Raw genomic sequence first — 19303 nt, 5'->3', positions numbered from 1 at the left:
GCATTTTCTTCCTGCCGTTGCCCCTCGTATCGTAGAAATTGAGGAATAGCCCAATGGAGGCGCGTCAGAACTAACATACTTTGGCCTCGAGCCCCCTGCAGGCCCAGGTTTCCTAGGGTAGAATGTCGCCCAAGGAAACAATGAGCCTAAACTCGATTGCCTCGCTTTTTCCTCAAATCGATCTTACTCGAGAACGGTCAATGAATTGAAATTGGGCTCGAAGCTCGACTGAGTTTCGTATTATTAGGCACCCGTTTCGGAGCACGGTGATCGATCCTTTCCGCTCTGGCAGCACTTCGATTATCATCATGATCTGAGGAATAAGATACTAAGACAAGGTAGATTGATAGATACAAAGTAGCTCCAAGTGAGCGTTCAGTCCGGATGCGTCTCTTGATACTTTTCATCGTCAAGGAAATCATCTCTTACGGGGCTCTTGGATACACATCCAAAGCTCTTCAGTTAGATTCGTAATAGTCATATTCGAGCGAGAAGCGACGTGGATGCTATCCCCTCAGACGACATTAAATGTAGTATTGTCTAATCGGATCGAGTTGTTGCTTCAGTGAATGGCACATCGAAATATTTCTCGATAAATCATTCCAATGGAAGTTCGGTAACTAGGATACCACCTCGTGGAGCTCATCGGCAACCCATGAGCCGTTTTTCTTCTTAAGGATTTTGATGTCTCTCTAGGCGGCTCCGAGCACAGAAACAAGTCCATCAGAAGGTCCCATTGATTTGAGCGTAAATTGAGAATACACAAGGGGAATATGCACCGACGGGATCGTGGAACTACCCGGAGTTCCTCTGCTTGAGCAAGCTTCATCAATACAGATGTCTCACTGAACGTACGTAGTGGTTTATTAGAGAGTCGATTCGTTGCAGTGGTCCAATGAATTCCCGTTGTGGTGCATCTTGAGAACCGGTTCTCCGCTCTTCAGTCTCTGATGGCGGAAATTTTCATAGTGAACACAGTGCGTTTTCTCCACAAGATCGCCCATGTTGGTCCTGGAAATGATCGCCGCTTAGTCGTCGGATCCGATATACATATAGGAGCGCTCTACGATCCTTTCTCCTGTCGACTACATGTACCATTGACTCGGCTAACAGCCGTTGATCATGTCCACGAGGCATAAAACGTGGTGGGCACTGTACTGGATCCGAAAGCCGGTTCATTAGATTAATACGGTCGAGTAGGCCAGCTCCCCGCGAATAATAATGGTTATAATTCAGCCCGTTGATTCGCCTCCGGTATCAGGAATTGAAAGAGACGCCACACAAACTCTGGAAAACCTGTCAACATTCGGCTGCCTTCCCCTCGGAAATTCCGATATCAATCAATAGGCTCATTAACACACAGGGCTAATTAACGGCGGGACATAGCTCACAAACCGCCTGATCGTCGGTGGTCGCAAGAGCGGGAACGTCCGTTTTGGAAACAAAGCATTTATCCTTATTTGCATTTTCTCTGTCGAGGGAAAGCTGTCCACTCCACCCGTCAATTGAGTTGGAGGCAGCTCACCCGTCTATTTCACCCGTGCTTTCCATGTTGAGAGAGAATGCGATCCAAATTGCGAGATTGAGATCGCGAATGCTCCATCTCCCGGGAAACCCCGGGACAGTTCCCGTTTCCGAATCGAACGATCCCCAATCCATGGCTCGGGTGAATCAGCTCAGGCGTTTGACGAACAAGAGCTTGACTATCCGTTCCATCTATTACCGAGGGTCAAGAATTTGAAGAGGAAGAATTATTGTAGCGGCAGCGGCTGTTTTTTTTCTTTCTGTCCCCCTTCGATCCAAAATAAGTCGACTGCTCCTGACGGTATTTACACAGCTTGCTGTCTGTGAAATATGACTTCATTAGGCGACAGGGAATAGCCCTTCATTTTTCTAAATGGATCTTCTCGCGCCCCGTATAAATAAACAGATTAAGATGTGGACGCATGATAATATTCGTGGTTCTTCATATTCACGGCCGAGCCACCGGCGCGATATGTTTGTTGCTATTGCGGGAGACCTCCAATCGAGTTGAGCCGTCAAAACTTATCGAAGAGTAATCCCGGAGCGTTTTTCATTCCCGGCTCCATTTCTCTGGAAGGTCAACAGCTCGAGTTCGACCGATCGTCGCTTCGCTCGACGTAGGATTCCCACCAGCGATCGTCAGAGAGGAATTCCAGCATCGATGTCCTCATAGTTTCCGTCTGGGAAAGCCGACGTACAACCTTCGTCGGTTCGTCAAAATCGTCCCCGAATAGAAGTGGTCGGGCTGAGGAGAAACGGTCGAAGAGACGGACAGGTAAGAAGGCGGCAAGGCACATATTTAACGATAAAGCCTCAAAGCACGTCGTTGATTCCTTCTTTCAGCGGCTTTGCATATAAATTTGAAGGATCACCGTGACTTGGAAAATTTCAGCGCTTCGAATCGCTCGCTCGAACGGTACTAATTCGAACGCATCGCTCATTGACGGATAAAAGTGGTGTGAAAAATTGATTCCTATCCGTTTTCGTGTCGCATCCAGTCGCTCTTGAATTCAATCAATCTCTACTCTACGAGCAATCTTCCGCGAATCTCTTGTCACCGATCCTTCGACAGCGCTCTTCTTTTTAATCGACGATCAATGTGTCGAAGAACGAGCACCAATTTTTCTGCTTATTCTTTTTCATGAACGTACCGCTCGGCGAAGCACCTGTCTGGCTGCACATCGTGGCCTGATATATAGGAGCACAGAGGAGCGTCCAACTTGTGTTATCGTCGGACTAATGGGGAAAAAGAAGAACTTGCTTCCAACAGTTCTCTCGATGGACACCGGACTCGAGAATAGACACTCACGGGTCAAGCCCTCTCGTAAGGTCTCCCCATCCCATCTCTTAGTCGAAACCCGACAAAAAGGAGTAAGGAGTTTCGTGAAACGCTCATAACATTTAACGATCATCTTTTAATGAGCAACTTCGCAATTACGGAAGAAAGACCTTCCAACGGGACAGGAGACACTTCTGCCCCATTATGCGATAAGATCGACTTTTTTGAAATCCGACAAGAAAAATTCCTAAATGAAAGATGAGCTTGTAATGACGAGCCGAAATTACTCGCCGCCGACGGAATGAGACATCTATTAACACCCGACACACATACTGAGAGAGCTTTGTAGAAACTTCGTTTCGTGGAAGCCTGCTCCCGATAAGGCGAGGTGCTGCCCTTTGATTGCTCGCGAGGACACCGATCTCCCGACAACCTCGTGCAGAGCCGCTCGGATAAGCCGCAGCGGAGTCGACTCCTGATCTATTTGAACCTCCTGATTACCGATCGGTCCGCTGAGGAGCTCCCGAGTGGTGAAATTCCGATAGGATCGAACAAGGAGGCTGATAAGACGATTGGGAAACGAAGAGAATGATCCCGATAGTCTTTCGTCATCTAAACTCACTTGATCAAGAGATCTCTGAGCTGTGTGAATTCACAGTGAGCTTTGTTCTCGCACTCGACGACTCCCCAGCGAGTGGCTCTCCCGAAAAGCAGTTTTCCACCGACTTCGTGTTGACTGGTCGAGCCGACGACGCAGAATGGCACAATATCCTTGCAGCTCACACCTCCTTCTTCTTCATCGCCTCCGTAGACCTAGAGACGGGATATTCTAACTGAGTGGCGGTATCTTGGAGAGGAGTCCGCTCTTCATCTCTACATGCTTCCTTGCGTACCTGAATTTGGTTACGGAGAAGGTCTTCACAAATATTGTGCTTGAAAAGAGCGCGCTCTTCAACCGTGAGGGTGTCGCTCTTAGCAATCACGGGAATCACGTTGGCGACTCTGGTGAGACGTCGGAGACACTCCACGTCGAGGTTTGACAGACGATGTCCTGTCGGCTGCGGATAGGAATTGAGAACCAAAATGAGGCTCGATATCAAAGCTTCGGGTCCATGCTAATTTTCGGTCAGTTGTGGGGAAACCCATGCGCTCCGACCTGCGGATCGCAACGGTTCGACTCACCTCAATGAAATAGATTATCACGTGGATACGTGAATCTGGTAAAAACCTCTTGCGGACAACGGCGCGTTCCTCGATCAAGTATCGCTCGTACTGCTCCGAAATGTGTTGCATTATGGGAACCTGCAGGAGAGAGAAGTCAATCTAGATATTATCACAGGTATCGGCCAGACTAAGTATGGATGTCTTCGATACATCAAGGCTCTCGAGATCAGCTGGTCTCCCTAATAGTTACGAGGTATGCGCACCCAACAATTCTGATTGTTGAGCTGGTCACCATAGCCTGGGGTATCGGTGACGGTCAGTCGCACCTTCACGTTCTGCTCCTCCAGAACGTGGGTGACCGCATGAATTTCAGTGGTTTTTGGCAAAGCTTCCGAGTCTTGCGATTTCTGCGAAGAGCGTCTCGAAACCTGAAATAGAGGAATTCTGAGAACTCAACCTTCTTGCATTCGGACGTCGAATCCGAGTTTCACAATAGAAGTCCCGGATCATGGAGCATAAACTGAATATAGAGCTGCGATTCATTCTACTGCGCTCCGTGAGTTCCTCAGCGAGAGACCCAGTTTGAACACTATCAAGTCGCGCAAAAACGATGTCAATCGTCAGCGGACTCAACGGAGGAGCACCGGCAGAATCCGTCGGATTCGGAATCTCCTGCCTGCATGTGACGAGAACCATCGAGGCTTCTCGAGATTCCTCGTTTTTCCGAGAACGTTCGCCTCCTGTGTTGCCTTCCCCCACTATGAAGTTGAGTTTCGGGCATTGTATCATCCGCAGAGGGTCCCGGAATCGACATTCGAAACCATGTGGCGCCCTGAGGACTCGGAACATCGGAGCGGAAATCGGAAACAAAATCTTTTTGAGCGAGTCCGATGTCCCAGGTCCAATATGCCGCTTCATTCGAGCAGCACCGATGGCGGCCCGATCGTCCAACCGAACAACCCGGGAGCCACCTGGACACTGGAGACTCATAGACAGGAAAGATCCCATATTGTCTCACCGCGGAATCTCCGCGCGAAAAAACACCGAGAAGTATCAGCGGCCATATAAGGTTACTTGCAACCTCACCCCGCTTCCCAGAATCCTTCAAGATCGAATTCCTATCGGAATGAGAATTAAAAATAAGGCCGCCTTGCCCCGGGTGAGGATCGAACTCACGACCTTCAGATTATGAGACTGACGCGCTACCTACTGCGCTACCGAGGCGGTCTCGCGACGTGCCCACGGGAACGACGCACACTCTGCGACATAATCATGGTGTATTGTACAAGCTATAAGCTCATAGGTTGCACCACGAACGAACCTTTGCTTTGAAGAGTGTATCAACGAGAGTGCTTTTGCCAAGTCCGCTCCTTCCGACGAGCATCACATTGAGGTCGAATCCTCTCTTCAAGAGCTTCGTGGTGATTTGATCCGGTAGGTTCGAGAGCCCAATGAGACCGGCGATGGGGGTCTTCATGCCTCCCCAATTGGTTGTATCGTTAGTCAGTGACTCTGTCATGACTGTGATGAAATCGTCGAGACACAGTAATCCTGCATGGGGCAGAGCATGCATTAGATTCCCCTGGACTTCCGATGATTAATTATTGATCGAGCAATCAGATGATGTGTCGGAATGAAATATTTGTATGTCCCGAGCGAGATCGATCATCGATGCTACTGTGATACGAACTTATTGGTAGGAACTCTCAAAAGCACAAGATCTGTCCCCGGTCAGCATGATTGGCTTAAGGATGAGACTTTGGTTGAGAGCGGAGCCTCGGTATTTCAGCTTATACTCACCCTCGTTACAAGTGGCGACTCTCTGCAGTCTCACGCTCAGCACCTCCTTGAAGTATGGAACGGAGAATATCGATGGAAATCGTCGCTCTAAGGACGCTATGAGATTCTCGAAAGAGCAAAGTTTGAATTGGTTCGGTGACGACTCTTGGAAAACTCGTTCTAGCCCTGGAAGCAGAGCGAAAACTTTCGTAGAATGTGATAGCTCCATACGTCCTCGATCCGGTACGTGGAATGATCGAATCCTTCGGGGAACCGTATTTCGCTCCGATTATTTATAATCCGCAAAGCTCACTCAGGCAGTCCGGTCCGAGGGAGCCGGCGTGGTGCGTCGCGCGCTTGAAATAATTCCCGGAACATAAACATATGTCTGACTCAACTAAGAATCTGATTCTGCCTTGCTCACTTGAATCATGAAGCGCTATTGTGCTCGGATTGTCGCCCCGAAGGTAGCCACACACCACAACGAAAATGAGTCCCGGAGAGCTGACGTCGAAGCATACATCGACGGGCTCCACCGAAGACGAGCGGAATCTTCTCGCGCTGAAACTGGTTTGGGTGGGGAACAATACTGTTCGATTCGCTTCCGATCGAGTCAGAGAGAAGCTTCGTGCGAGTTAGATGAATCTGCCTAACAGCAAAAAAGGTTAAAAAAACAGGCGCTGCAGGAGTTCGTTGCCCTCAGTCAGGAGAATGGGATGTCGGTCGCCATGGAAACAATTCCCAGAGTCCCGTGTATCCTTGCTCGAGTATCTAATATCCACAGCGAGAATAGCGGATTCGAGCGATCTCTCTCAATAATCGGCATTCGCATATCGCAATAGCGGATCATCTTCCAAATTCCTAACGATGATATCGGAGTCTGCCAGCGAGCGCAATAAACACGAACTTCCGAAAGACACCAACTGATTCCTCTACCTTTGCCGAGCGGGGACCGAGCGTATCACGATCACATTCCACGACTTTTTTCCTCCTTGAAATGAACAGGAGCTTCGTGCGTATTCTCCGCGGCGCCTCCGGTGACTCAGCTCTGAGTCGAGCCTAGGAAAGAAAGAGCAGCCTCTGAATAAAGAGGCGCCCTCCTTTCCTCCGTCAACGAGCACCGCCACCACCACCACCGTCGAAAGAATAATAAAAAGCAATCTGTCAATCGAACGAAACTGCGCTCGAAACAAATGTTCCGGAGTTCAAACCCATAACTCAACCCCTTCGCTCGCTGAGTGCGACGACGAGAGGACGCTTCCAGAGGGTTTCAGAGAAAAATGCGAGGACGCGCGAAATTCCGTGAGTCCCGCGGCAAGTGACGGGTGGTGGTACGCTGTCAAACTCCGATCCGAGAACGATGGAGGCCGGAGGCTTGGGTGGAAGTCCTACTCCGCAACCTTTCTTACCTCGTTCCGGAAGAACAGCTCCGGTCCGGCAATCTAAACGGCCGCAGTGAATCCGAATTCTCTCCAACCACCGGTTTGCAGGGCCTCGGCTTCCTCACAAACACACTCTTTCTGAGCCTCGATCCATACTGTTATGGCGGATACCAAGCGTTCGGCTAATGCCATGGAGAGCGCCAATCGATGACAGAGACACGCGGAACACATGTTTTCGGTCAACATCAGGGCCAGGGAACGTCGCCGCGGCCTCGTGAGGTCGCTTACAGAGGTCGCTTTTCCAGGGGGAATCACCGAACTGCTCGGAGGCTGACGCTGCAAGGGAGTGTCCGGAAAGGATTTCAGCTCCGGAAACCTAGAGGTTCACCGAGGATTCGTGTTCGGCGTGGAACATTCCGAGCAAGGAAGCCGTATTGGAAGCAGCGCCAACACTGAAAACTGACAGAGCATGTTCAAGCTCATGCCGTTTGACTTCCAGCAAGCGCCATCGCGCTTGCGGCCCGGGAAGTCATTCTCTCAACCGTGGCCGCCAGAGAACGACACTGAATTCTCAAGATCGTCACACCGCGGAGTGATTCGCGAGCCCTGCTACTGGGGGGCATATGCGCGTCTGATCTTGCTGTTTCTGAAAGTCTCCCCGTCTCCCTTGGATTGACCAACGAGGGATGCTCCCACGAATCTGCCCCCGAAAGTGCTTACCTTCTTTGATCCGATCCGGCAACTCCGGTCGGATCGTCGTCCGAATCGTGACCAGTCGCGCACTCAGAGGATAAGGCATTTTCACATAAGGGACAGTCTTGAGCACGAGCTGTTTTTTGGTGGTTGTGATTTTTTCACGTTGAATTCCCCCGACGCGCTCCTTTCGACCGTTGAATAATTTTTGGGCGAACGTTCGCGCGATGTACGTGGGCGAACTTTCCTCCTTGACGAAGTGTCACAGCCGTCTACGTCTCGTCATCTCGTCAGATGGCAGCGGCAAGGCAACGGAGAACCGAACAGGCTGCACGTAAGGAGAGTTCGTCAAACAATCGATTGATCCTACTTGAGAGTCATGATGGCTCGCATACGAGGACCGATGCACGCCCACTGGAGCTTCCGGCGAGTTCACGTCGACTCGGCACTCGTGAAAATTGTGAAATAACGACTCGTTGCAATCGGTCGTCGCAATAGTTTGCTGCCGCTGTATCTGTGGTGTGAGTTAGTGCAGTCACCGAGAGAGTGAAACAGCGCGCTAGTCTCACCCTTAAATGAGTTTCCGGGCGGTACGATTGCTTCTGGGTCAAGGCATGCCACTATAGATCAGAGGATGCGACTCTTTCTACCGCCAGCCCTTCGTCGATTCCGCCGACATTCGATTGATTATTCTGACAAGGATCAGATATAAGTCTCGACCTCAGGATGGCCGGCTCGACTCCGAGCGACGACCCCGACCCGGACGCCGGGGTTCCGCAAAGGGTTGAAACATTTCCCTGGTGATCCCCTCGGGGCTGCCGCGGAACCTCAAGCCGCCGCGCCGTTCCCAAAGCATTTATTCAATGAACTCTGTTCTATTATTCTTCACCGAAACTTTTGATTTTCATCAAATAGAGCACATAGGCTGCATCGAAACTCAAGAATAGGCTTTATAGGGGGACTGATGGGACTAGATCCGGTTCTCGGGAATACGAAGCTGAGTGAGATCTGAGGAGAGAGACCGACTCACAGGATTGAAACACAATATTGTCCGCGATTCTTCTCGGCGAGTCATCGGATAAGTTCGGCGTTCCATGTGTCAATCTGGAAATGGAGAGGAATCCGCTTGTCACAACATTGACCGTTGCCCCGAGACGGGCCGGCGAAGCTTTGTAGCTCGCGCGGGTACGAAGTCTGTGACTCAGAGCATTCCGGGTGAGCAAGCTGAGAATGATGCCCAAACAATCTGACTGAGTGCGACGTGCTGATCCGATGGATAGACGGATGGGTGATCGCAATTATAAATGCCTCTCTCAGATTATGACGAATGAGCGATCCTGGGAACGGCGTTGCGAAAATGAGCCGATGCCCTGCGTCTGATTTTGCCCGGCATTTCCTGCAATATCCTCGAACCTTTCGGTACTTCGCCACATATTGTTTCCAGATCACAGTCTAGTTGTCTGGTTCATCATAATTTCTCGACAACCGGTCGCCGTGAATGAGGGATCGCGCATAACGTACGGAGTTCGTGTTTATTTACAAGGGTTTGCCCCTTCTTTACATTGAAGAGTTGTTGTTGCGCGCTTTGAATGAGGGCTTCATATGTACACGTATCGACGACTTATCCGCCAGGATGGTGCCTGGGAGTCGATCTAGAGCTCCGCACCCGTCAGCGACATTTGAGAAAGTTTACGCGGTCAATTTCAACGATGATCCCGGATGGATACGGCGCGAAGCTCTCGGACGCGTAATACACATCAGAGAACCACGTATTCCTCCGACTCCCGCCGAACGGTGCCTTGAGGCGTGATGATATTCCGGTGGACCCGGAGGATTCTCTCCTGAGAAGTCTCCAGCGGATTCAATTGGTTCACCAGCGCTGAACTCCCCTCGCTGATGATGAAAACGGGGTAGCCTTGGTTCTGTGGACAAGATTCGGTGACGCTCTGCATAATAGATTGGAAGCTCTCGAAATCTCTCCGGGTCTTGCAGTAGAATCCGATTGTGGCCGAAGGGTCTAGCTTGGAGAATGATACTTTCCGCGCCGTTGTGCAATGAAAGCTCTGCGAGAAGAGGATAAAGATGAGTTACGGATCACGTCGCAAACATCGCGATGGAATTCGAGAGCCTCCGATAAGATCTCGAACTTCCGGAGAAAAATTAACAACTGATTGCGGGACTCACATTCACAGAGAAATTCAATCTCGACGTATCTGTGGTTTTCTGCAGGTAATGCGGGTCGAGGTAGACCAGTTTTTTGCCTTGGAAACCCACGAAGTAGAGGGAGTGCCGCGGCTTCCCGCCGATGATGCCGAGGCAGTTTTGGTACGCGAGGATTTCTTTTATGCAATGAATGTAATTTACATTCACGCGCTCGCCCCCTAATCGAACAGGAATGAGCAACACTACGGATTTCCATTCGATGTTCGGATCACTTGTGCACAAATCGAGGACGTCTTGCGTATAGATTGTGCAGTCCTGGGCTACGTAAATGGCCATCTGCTCAAAGATCTCTTTGGAATCAGCTACTCCAGCTGCTTCTTCGAGACATCTTTTCAGCAGATAGGCAGCTGTCGACGGACCGAACCAATCACCTGGTAGATAGAATATTTTCACCGAGATTAGTTATGTTGTCACCATTTTTGTGGCAGTCATATTCTCGGGGCGGAAGAGTTGAATGATTCAACGGTGTTTCCCAATCGCCACTCCGCTGATCGCCGCAAGCTTTCCGGCATTCAGCATGAGGGCATCGAGGGAGCATTCTAGCCACCAGTCGGTACTGTAGCGATTAATCATGACGCTGTCGAAAGACCACAACACGTGACGTCCATTGTTGCGTCATCAAACGCAGGACGTTAAAACTAGCCGGGGTACCCCGGATTCCGGGAATTGCAGCCTCAGGATGAATACGGAAGGTGCATCGGGGACCTCATTCATTCACGGGACACTCACCTGCCTTCTTCCCGCAATGAGCGGCGGCTCTGACCATGTTGTGAACACTGAACGGAGCTTCGGTCGTATCGGGATCGTCCGAAAACCACTTGATGATTTTCCGATGGACTCCATGTTCTTGTTGCTGTTGTTGCGGACACCACCGCCACTGACGGCCCAGGAGGTGGAATATAAATGCTTCGGCTAACATCATCTGCGCCGATCGCAACATACAGCCCCATCCTGAGTCGCTTGTATGACCCGTGCTTTGCATAGGCTGGAAATCCTATATAAGAAAAGTCGAATATCGATTAGTCGCCTGTACACATGGCCATTCAACGATTCTCGGTCATGAAATGATTCAGGCAGTACATTCTCGATGCCCGATATATTGGGACAATTGAGTGAGCCTTACTTGTCTGTAGGTGAACCATAAGCGGGTCGAGAAATCCGCGAAGAAATTTTTGAAGGAGGCCGAATTGTTTTTATTGTGGTACACATGTCCCAGTAAGTAGATGGGATCGGCTCCACTGAGATCACTGATGTCGATCTGTGCGCCTGAGTTCATCGCATTCCAGCCATATTTCATGTTGGCCCACCAACCCCGAACTCGATTCTTTACTGCTTCAGATGTGCTTTCTTGACCCTGCCTGAGGAAAGAGATGATGCGGTGTCAATCTTCATGCGCGAAAAAAAGCTAGCGCGAAACTCCTTTCGAAATCTTCATCCTACTCGGGTCGATTGTTCCGGACGATAACACGAATTCTTCACCGGCATCGGAACTCCTTTCGACGAGGACCGTGGATCTCGCTCGTAGGGGAAGAATGGCTTCTGTGAGGTCTCTCAAGCATCATGAAGGATTGATACCGCGAACATTCCAATGAAATCCCCCCCTCAGGAACGAAGATTTCTTTTCCCCACAGAATTTTGTCAGGGTGCTCCTCAGGGATTTCGTACTACTAATGTTCGCTCAAATCTCCGAAATTCGGCAATTTCAATTATGACACTCTCACAAGTCCCTCACACCCGTCTGATCAGTTTTTGCGAATTTTCAGAGTCGGCGATCCGAACCGGGGGACTGCTCTCGGTATCCTTCTGATATTGAAATGATCTCGTAATCTAGCAAAATCATGAACTGAATCATGGACGATAGTCTCCGGGGTCGACCCCGGAGACGTTCGCCCCGTCCTTCTGAAACGATACCTTGAGCTGCCGAACCACTCCGCAATTTTCGCTCTGATCTCGGGGGAGAGCTCTATGATGAGAAGATAATCGTTCTGTAACTCGATCCAGAGCTCTCGCACATCACAAACGATCGACACCATTTCCAAGTCCGAGGTAGCCATCACCTCGCCCCCGGAGCTCGCCTGTCAGCTCAATCACCACCACGTTGCTGCATGTGAAAAGCTCCCGCAGTCATCGATGCTCCATCACCCGGGGATAATAGCTCACTGCAAACTGCGCAATTCGGCAGCGTCCGCCGAGATTCTAGCGGTGCCAATCGCAGAGGCTTTCGTATATCGCTCTACGGAGCGGCGAGGAAGAACCTCTTGAAGCGCGGAGGTCGCACCCCAGCCCGGTCTAGCAGGAGAACTCATGAATCCGACAAAAAACAGAGCCAAATGTCGAGAAGGTCCGCGAACTCAGATTATCAAGAACGCGCATCCGGCTCCTAGATTAGAACTCGAAGTCCTTCGAGAACGACAGGAGCGATAATGTAGAATAGAGCCCTCCTTCCTCCGAGCATCATCAGGTACGTATTCCGGAGGAGCTCTCCGTGACGCGTTTCTCGCGAAGGAGCGCTCGAATTCCGAGGCATGCGCGCATCTCACTGGCTTCGACTTTCAACCGCGATCAATTTCCGAAAATCTTCAAGGTCACGGTTAATCGGAGTGAAGGATTAAAGGACTACTGATTGAGAGATTTCCGATGACATTCGAGCAGATAACACACGATACGGAGAGCGGTTCGGAGGCACTCCTTGAGATGGTGAAATCCTTGTCTTGTGTCATGAGACGGGAGGAACTCACCCTGGTGACAGAGAGTTGCTGAGGTATCCATCTACTTGGTCCAATGAGGGCAGTGAGGTGCTCCTTCGGAAGACATCCTGATTTTCCTCACCTAAGTCAACGAAACTTTCTTGCGAGTGACATCGGTGCTGCAGCGAGTCGTTCAGGCAGCTGGATGCTTGAGCGGAACTCGACCTCAACTTTATTCGCGGGAAGCTCCTCGAATTTATTCCTTGCAGGAAGCTCATATAAGCATCTGTCATTGCAGCCATCTGATGGGGAACGAGGGAATTCTCTTAGAGCCAATCCCCGAAAATTTCTCGCTTTATAGGATACGTATCAATATCGGGACGAAATTATAGAATATGGTGAATGTACGGGAGCGCACGCAGGGGCATCCCCGCAAGGGTGCAGCAAGCTGCGACAATCGTCGTATTCGGGTATCCGTAGAACAATAGAAGCCGCTCGATCTCCCGGGTCTAAAGCTGTTCCGCGAGCGCATAATCCCGCATACAGTCTGCAGATTCTCGTGAGCTCTCCACTCGACGATAGAGCTACGGGTTGGGCAATTAAAAATGTCTGGGAGCCCAAAGGGTCGGGATAGCGAGTCGAATTCGAGCCTCACCCTGCCTCGCGTTTCGAGGCCAGCCGAGGATGTCGGAATATGCAGCGAGTATGAATCTAGAGGCTGACAGATTCGTCATATGCGATAGAATAGTATCGATCCGGATCCTGCGGACAACCTTTGGGGTCGAGAGACCCGTAGTGTAATGTCATCTGTTTCCGTGCGGAGTTATTTCTCCGAAATGCTTGACGAGCGTCGGAAACCAGGCCAGACCGGAGCTGGCCGACCCTTATCGCCAAGCACTGATTTCGATCTCCATCCGCGGAAAGCGATACTTGGAGGAAGCCCTCGGCTGGAGACAACATCTGAATCTTGATTTCTGACAATCTATCTCCGGGAGGGTATCTCCGGGGTTCCAAGAGACGTCAATCTATGAGGACCGCGACATACCTCTGGAGAACGGCGTTAGAGGTTTGACTGTGATCAATTCAACATAGTCCTGGAATAAGTCGCGGTGGGCCGAGCACGAGAATCGCACACTTCCACCATTGAAACAGCGAAAGCAGCACAGTTCTATTTCCTCGTGGAGAGGGCACGAGCCTCCGAGCTTTACGGCGCGGGATGTGCGGGAATCGCTGATTCCTCGGGAAGATTCCTCGAAAATAAAACCGCCTGTTCCGAGCCAACTCTCTGATCTTTCACCAAGAAAATCAATGAGTTTTGAGGCCGGGCGATTGGCCCTCTCGGGTCCGTCAGGAGAAACGCGAAATCGAAAATTCGCCGCCCGTGTCGATTTGTCCGAGATCTACGTCTCTGAATCGAACAGCGAACAGATGTAAGCGACTCGCGCTTTTCTGCTTCGCCAGTTTTCAGCGTCAGTCACTGAATGCGCTTGTGTGAGGTTTCTCGTCATTGTTCTTCATCACCTCCAACGAGGGAGATCTCGGCAGCCTCGAGTGGTGCAGGAAAACCGAGCTTCAAAAGGTGACAAGCCGATCTTCAGGATCAGAATGAACTCATAAGTAACGCGCGGTAATTGGGAATCGACCATCGATTTGGAGATTTTCGTCACCTGCGGGTAATGTAGGGTCAATGTTGCGATTCGATTCCGAGCTCTGGGGCAGCGGCGCTTCCTCTGACAATATTGAGGGAAGTTTCGGAGCAGGCGGCCAATTGTTCGGGTGAAGGATTTCTTATGCGAAATCATCCGACTTAGATAGGCTGCTCAGACTTCCCCTTCCGAACTTTCGGGGTGATCCGATGAGACTACGAGAGCTGCTCTCTCACCTGAGCTCATGAGGGTCGGGAGTTCTCACAGGAGCTGGCGGGCACCCGATGTCATGGGTGACGTTTCGAGCGATTTGGGGAGGCTCTCCCGCCAATATTCAACAACGGAGTGGATCGGGAGGGCCTCCATCACTAGATTGGGATAAGTGATCTGTGCTCAACTTTCAATCCTTCCCATTCAGATCCCCGAGGTATGTCCTCACGGGGCCGGAAGCGGGGCGGCAGGAAGACCTACAGAGATCGACGTTCCGCTGCTGGACTCAACAGGGAGCGACGCAAGTTCGACGATGAGCCGAGAGCCCCAAACGATGAAACTTCGTCTTCGGAAGACGAAGACACGATAGACTGTCCGTTCCCAGTGGCCATGTGGGATCTGGGACACTGTGATCCGAAAAAATGCACAGGTGAGACCTGAAAGCCTCGCGACGAGAGGGGAAGACATGCAGAAATTCAAATTAGGTTGGCAGAAGATTACTCGTAGGACACCAATCCCCCTCCGCCCTTTCCCTCCTCTATTTCTAAATTCTATTTTTCTATATTTTCTATTCCAAGGTCGGAAGCTCCAACGGATGAACCTCATCACCAGCCTTCGGTTGGGTCAACGGTTCAATGGTATCATTCTGACTCCTTCTGCCACGAAATGTGTTTCTCCCGAGGACACGGAAATCCTCGCCGAATACGGAGTCGCAGTCGTCGACTGCTCATGGGCTCGTCTGCAGGACACCCCGTTCTCTAAGATGAAAGGGACCCATTCCCGCTTGTTACCGTTCCTGGTCGCCGCCAATCCCGTCAATTATGGAAAACCATGCGAGTTGTCTTGCGTAGAGGCGATCGCCGCCGTGATGTATCTCACAGGGTTTGATTCGATAGCAGATTTCTACTTGGGCAAATTCAGCTGGGGACATTCTTTCCCGTCGTTAAACAAAGATCTCCTCGAGTCTTACGCCGTTTGCAAGACCTCTGTAGAAATTATCCGAGCGCAAACCGACTTTCTGGCTCAGAATGGTGAAAAACAGCCTTCCGAGATCGACTTGCCTCCTAGCGAGAGTGACGGCGAATCGGATTCCGAAGATGAAACCACACATTCCCATCAGGTCGCGAAAACGACGGAGCCTACGAGCGGGACCAGCAACGCTGTCGACCAAATCGGAGCTCCTGAATGAGTACCGGAGTCCCACCAAGTGATTCTGCCGTCCTTCTTTCGATCCAATAGCCATTGAGCGGTGGTTTGATTAGGAATATGAGGGTCAGACGAATAAATGAGATCGCCGGAAAAATGCGGAGTCGTGTTGTCGTATTCTGAATTAATTCCTGAGGGAGAAATGTATGGATGATGAATTTGAGGAGGAACGGAGCATCTTTCCCTCTGTACTGCTGCATGGACCAGGAGAAAGAACGATTCGGATTCCGACATATTCCTACCCTAAGATAGCCAACAAGCCTGTGCCTGAGAATTGGAACCAGGGAGTGAGGGCCTGATTTCGAGACAAGCCTGACTCTCCCGACCGAGCGCAGTCCTGGGGCGATGATGAAGTTTGCCAGCAAAATTGTTCTCTAGTTTTTGGACCCCGAATCGTAGATGAGGCGAGCGGCCTTCCTCAAGATAATTATAGTCCCAGTGAAGGATGGAGCCCTGAAGGAGGATGACGCCTCCTCTAATAGAAGAGATGCACAGAATAATTTAAAATTATGGGTTTCCAAGCCTGTATTGGAATATTCACGGTATGCATATGAACACTTCAAACATCCCGCATACATCATTTGAAGGGGTTGAGATTCTGAACGATTCAATTAATCCATTTGCACAAACAGTCGTCCGCTCTATCAGAGTCACTGAGTACCGAACCTAGAACATGCGATGCAACAATCAATTACTTTTTTGTGACCGGCTTCGGAGAAGTAAGTACACAACGCGATGCTCGTGGAGGAGGTTTCCGAGCGGTCGCGGCTTTCTCCGGAAGTGAGAACCTCCTCTTCCAAATCAAGTCGAAATGTCGCTCGGAGAGATTCCTGAGTCCGAAGAAGAGAACGGCGAAGAAGGCCACGGTTGGGGTTGCTTCGGGAATGATGAGACGACAGAACCTAGAAGCCGCGTTGTTTCTGCGCGGCGACAAACTCCGGATAATCGATGTAACCGTCACGGTTCGTATCATCCATCTGCAGAATGGGATCAATCATCTGCTGAAGCTCGACATCGTTGAAGATCTTCGTGGTTGCGTGGCCCGCATTCTGCTGTTGTGGGGTGGGTGTTCCCTGACTAGCCTGCGTAAATCAAGTCAATCAGTCGCGGAGACCCACTGAGCAGATTGGCGATCTCCGAGGTGGATTTGCGGAGCCAATAAACTAGCCAACGGATAAATCGTACCGGGAATTCCCTTCATAAGGTTCTCTACCTGCAAATGCTTGTGTTCTTCCACGTGCCAGTGAATCAGAGATTTCACGAGCTCCAAGCCGTCGAGTCTGTTGTTGTCATCGTTGTCGTGTAGTTTGAAGTAATGGAACTGGAGTTCGTCCTCAGACATTTTGGACAGATCCTGATCACCTGTAAGTTCAAAATGATGATTGCGTCAGCTCGTTCTCTCGACATGTCGCTGCCGGCTGCAGCGGGACAGCCCGTTCCCCGACGCTCCTGAGCTCGTCTACGCTCCTGATCCCAGAAAGCGAGAGATGATTATGATCATCGAATGACGAGTGTTCATTGACTCCCACCTAGAATTTCTTGAAGATGCTCCTGGATATGGGCTCTGTCCTGCACCTGAGCCTTGTCACGCAGCAGATTCCCTGCCTGAGGCGCTTGATGACCGAGTTGCATCGGTTGCTGAGGTGGATACTGTTGTTGCTGTTGTAGGTGCTGAGGGGGCACCTGATGCACCGGAGCACCGTATTGTTGTTGCGGAACGCCGAAGGCCTGCTGAGGCTGATTCATGTGGCCGTGAGCGGCCGGTAGCACGACCGTCAGACAGAGTAAGTGCCACATGTTGAGCTGCTCACCATACGAATACGGTTTCTCGTGTTACGTGGAGTTGACGGAAGACCAGCTGCTAGTGTCGCTGCCAACAGCTCTGAAAACCCGGTTCAGTTAGATGCCTCCGGAGACGGGACGGTGAGCCGAAGACCGCGCTATCCTCTCCCCTTCTCATGAGAAGATGCCGGTGCCGCGCCGTCGTCATCGTCACACGCAGCCTCTGGCCACGAGAAAAATGATGAAATCCGGCAAGGTGATTGCCGAGTTTCAAATTCCTCCCGAGCCGAGCTAGAACCTTGGGCGGGCTCGAATTTACAGTCGACTCGGACACCCAAGCCGACATTCATGATGCAGGGAGAAACGAGCTGCCGACTGAATCAGTCAGCTGCGCGATATAATGATGAGAGCCACTTGAGAGACCCGATAACCTTTGTCCAGTGTAGCGGATGCAGTAAACCGCAAGATCGAGCTCCCCGACACCTACGCTGGTTCACCTCCCGATGGACTCGCATCGTCGGCCCCACTAACGTTCGAAAGCTCGGAGCCACCTGTTGACAAACCGCAGGTGTGTGAGCTAAGGTGCTTCCAATTGATTCCCCTGTTCACTTTTCCACCGCGGAGGATCGGATCGATCTTTGAGCGAAGGCCGGACCATGAAGACCATACTCCGTCTGGCGTTGACGGTATTCCGCGAGGCCTGTTCAACGTTTTAGGAAACCGGGAGACCTCCAGTGAAGATCGAATGATCGAAGTCCGATGCACTTCACACTCTAATCGGATCGGAATGGATAGAGAAGTTCTCAGTGGTTTCCTTTCGGGAGCGGCCGTATCGCCCGCGGTTTCCATGGTGGACAAAGCAATATTTTCGAACGCAAGCGGGAAGGCATCGTTCAGCCGATCGTTCAATGAATCGCTCCTTACCGTGGTGCGGCACCCGGCTCAGTTTGTGAAGAACCCATCTCTGCTCTGGGTCTGGGGAGTTTACTCATCGACCTACATTGCCTTCAACGTATCCACTCGGTACACGGAGATCAATCGATTGGAGAATGCGTCTTCTTCAGTCCTTGCATTCACGAGCTGCATCAATGTCTCGATGAGCGTTCTGAAAGACCGAGCATTCTCTCGTATGTTCGGCACGAGCGCCCCCAGGCCGATTCCAACTTCTTCGCTCGTCTGCTACGGTGTACGGGACTTCATAACGATTTTCGGTTCTTTCACACTCGTACAACCTGTCACCGAGCACTTACGGGAAACCTTCTCGCTCGAGGAAGGACAAGCGTACAAAATCAGCCAGGTGTTCTGCCCGCTATTCGCCCAGCTCTTCAACACTCCAATATTCCTCTACGGCATGGATCTGTACAATAATCCCGTAGCCTCTTCTATGCAGCGCCTGTGTTTCATACGAGAGCAGTTTTGGAGAACATTCTGGCTCAGAACGGCTCGGATCGGTCCGGCTTTCTCCGTCGGAGGAATCGTCAACCATTGGCTCCGCCACAAATTGCACAATTCATCGAAGTCTTCAGAGTAAATCACTGGATCTCCCAGTACGCAGTCCTATATCGACTAGCCGAAATAACTTCGGAGCGAACGGGGGAGCGCAAGCGACATTTCCGTTTAGTATCCAAGTACCGCGTATGACATCACGGCTGAAATGTTCTTATTTGGAATTCTGATCGAATTTCGGTTTTTCGGAATTATCCCGCTGTTATGAATAAAATATTATTT

General features: G+C 50.8%; 5 protein-coding genes and 1 non-coding gene across 7 annotated transcripts; 2 read left to right on the top strand and 4 right to left on the bottom strand.

Annotated features, from left to right (window-relative positions):
• Window positions 1–203: 203 nt before the first annotated feature.
• On the bottom strand, window positions 204–7927 carry LOC100899426 (neuronal-specific septin-3). The gene is made up of 8 exons (XM_018640102.2): window positions 7849–7927; window positions 5768–5932; window positions 5289–5518; window positions 4231–4395; window positions 3986–4105; window positions 3697–3861; window positions 3426–3616; window positions 204–1011 (listed from the first exon to the last, which is right to left on the bottom strand). Exons 1-8 carry the CDS (start codon window positions 7925–7927, stop codon window positions 867–869), a joined length of 1260 nt encoding a protein of 419 aa, XP_018495618.2. The 3' UTR covers window positions 204–866.
• TRNAM-CAU (transfer RNA methionine (anticodon CAU)) lies at window positions 5119–5191 on the bottom strand. The gene has a single exon. It is a non-coding gene; the product is annotated as a tRNA-Met (tRNA).
• A 1413-nt stretch (window positions 7928–9340) lies between the features above and the next one.
• Window positions 9341–13879, bottom strand: Atg4b (Autophagy-related 4b). The gene is made up of 6 exons (XM_003744712.2): window positions 13777–13879; window positions 12783–13033; window positions 11168–11402; window positions 10774–11038; window positions 10006–10415; window positions 9341–9884 (listed from the first exon to the last, which is right to left on the bottom strand). The coding sequence occupies exons 2-6, from the start codon at window positions 13031–13033 to the stop codon at window positions 9579–9581; spliced, it is 1467 nt and encodes a 488-aa protein (XP_003744760.1). The 5' UTR covers window positions 13777–13879; the 3' UTR covers window positions 9341–9578.
• Window positions 13880–14141: 262 nt separating this feature from the next.
• On the top strand, window positions 14142–15863 carry LOC100903897 (ribosome biogenesis protein TSR3 homolog). The gene is made up of 3 exons (XM_003744711.2): window positions 14142–14310; window positions 14796–15017; window positions 15166–15863. The coding sequence occupies exons 2-3, from the start codon at window positions 14807–14809 to the stop codon at window positions 15774–15776; spliced, it is 822 nt and encodes a 273-aa protein (XP_003744759.1). The 5' UTR covers window positions 14142–14310; window positions 14796–14806; the 3' UTR covers window positions 15777–15863.
• Window positions 15864–16189: 326 nt separating this feature from the next.
• On the bottom strand, window positions 16190–17683 carry LOC100903754 (multiple coagulation factor deficiency protein 2 homolog). Of its 2 annotated transcripts, none has more exons than XM_003744710.2 (3): window positions 17323–17683; window positions 17007–17155; window positions 16190–16875 (listed from the first exon to the last, which is right to left on the bottom strand). In XM_003744710.2, the coding sequence occupies exons 1-3, from the start codon at window positions 17588–17590 to the stop codon at window positions 16696–16698; spliced, it is 597 nt and encodes a 198-aa protein (XP_003744758.1). In that variant the 5' UTR covers window positions 17591–17683; the 3' UTR covers window positions 16190–16695. The 2 variants fall into 2 exon arrangements, with proteins under 2 accessions (XP_003744758.1, XP_018495623.1); XM_018640107.1 differs by having other exon boundaries at window positions 16190–16842.
• A 679-nt stretch (window positions 17684–18362) lies between these two features.
• LOC100903614 (uncharacterized membrane protein C365.16-like) lies at window positions 18363–19106 on the top strand. Its single transcript, XM_003744709.2, has one exon. It carries the CDS (start codon window positions 18363–18365, stop codon window positions 19104–19106), a length of 744 nt encoding a protein of 247 aa, XP_003744757.2.
• Window positions 19107–19303: the final 197 nt, after the last annotated feature.

The sequence above is a fragment of the Galendromus occidentalis genome, unplaced genomic scaffold (assembly GCF_000255335.2).
Source record: "Galendromus occidentalis unplaced genomic scaffold, Mocc_1.1 scf7180000077474, whole genome shotgun sequence".
Taxonomy (NCBI): Eukaryota; Metazoa; Arthropoda; class Arachnida; order Mesostigmata; family Phytoseiidae; genus Galendromus; species Galendromus occidentalis.
Note: the sequence above shows the minus strand (reverse complement) of the source record. Positions and strands in the feature narration are given on the sequence as shown.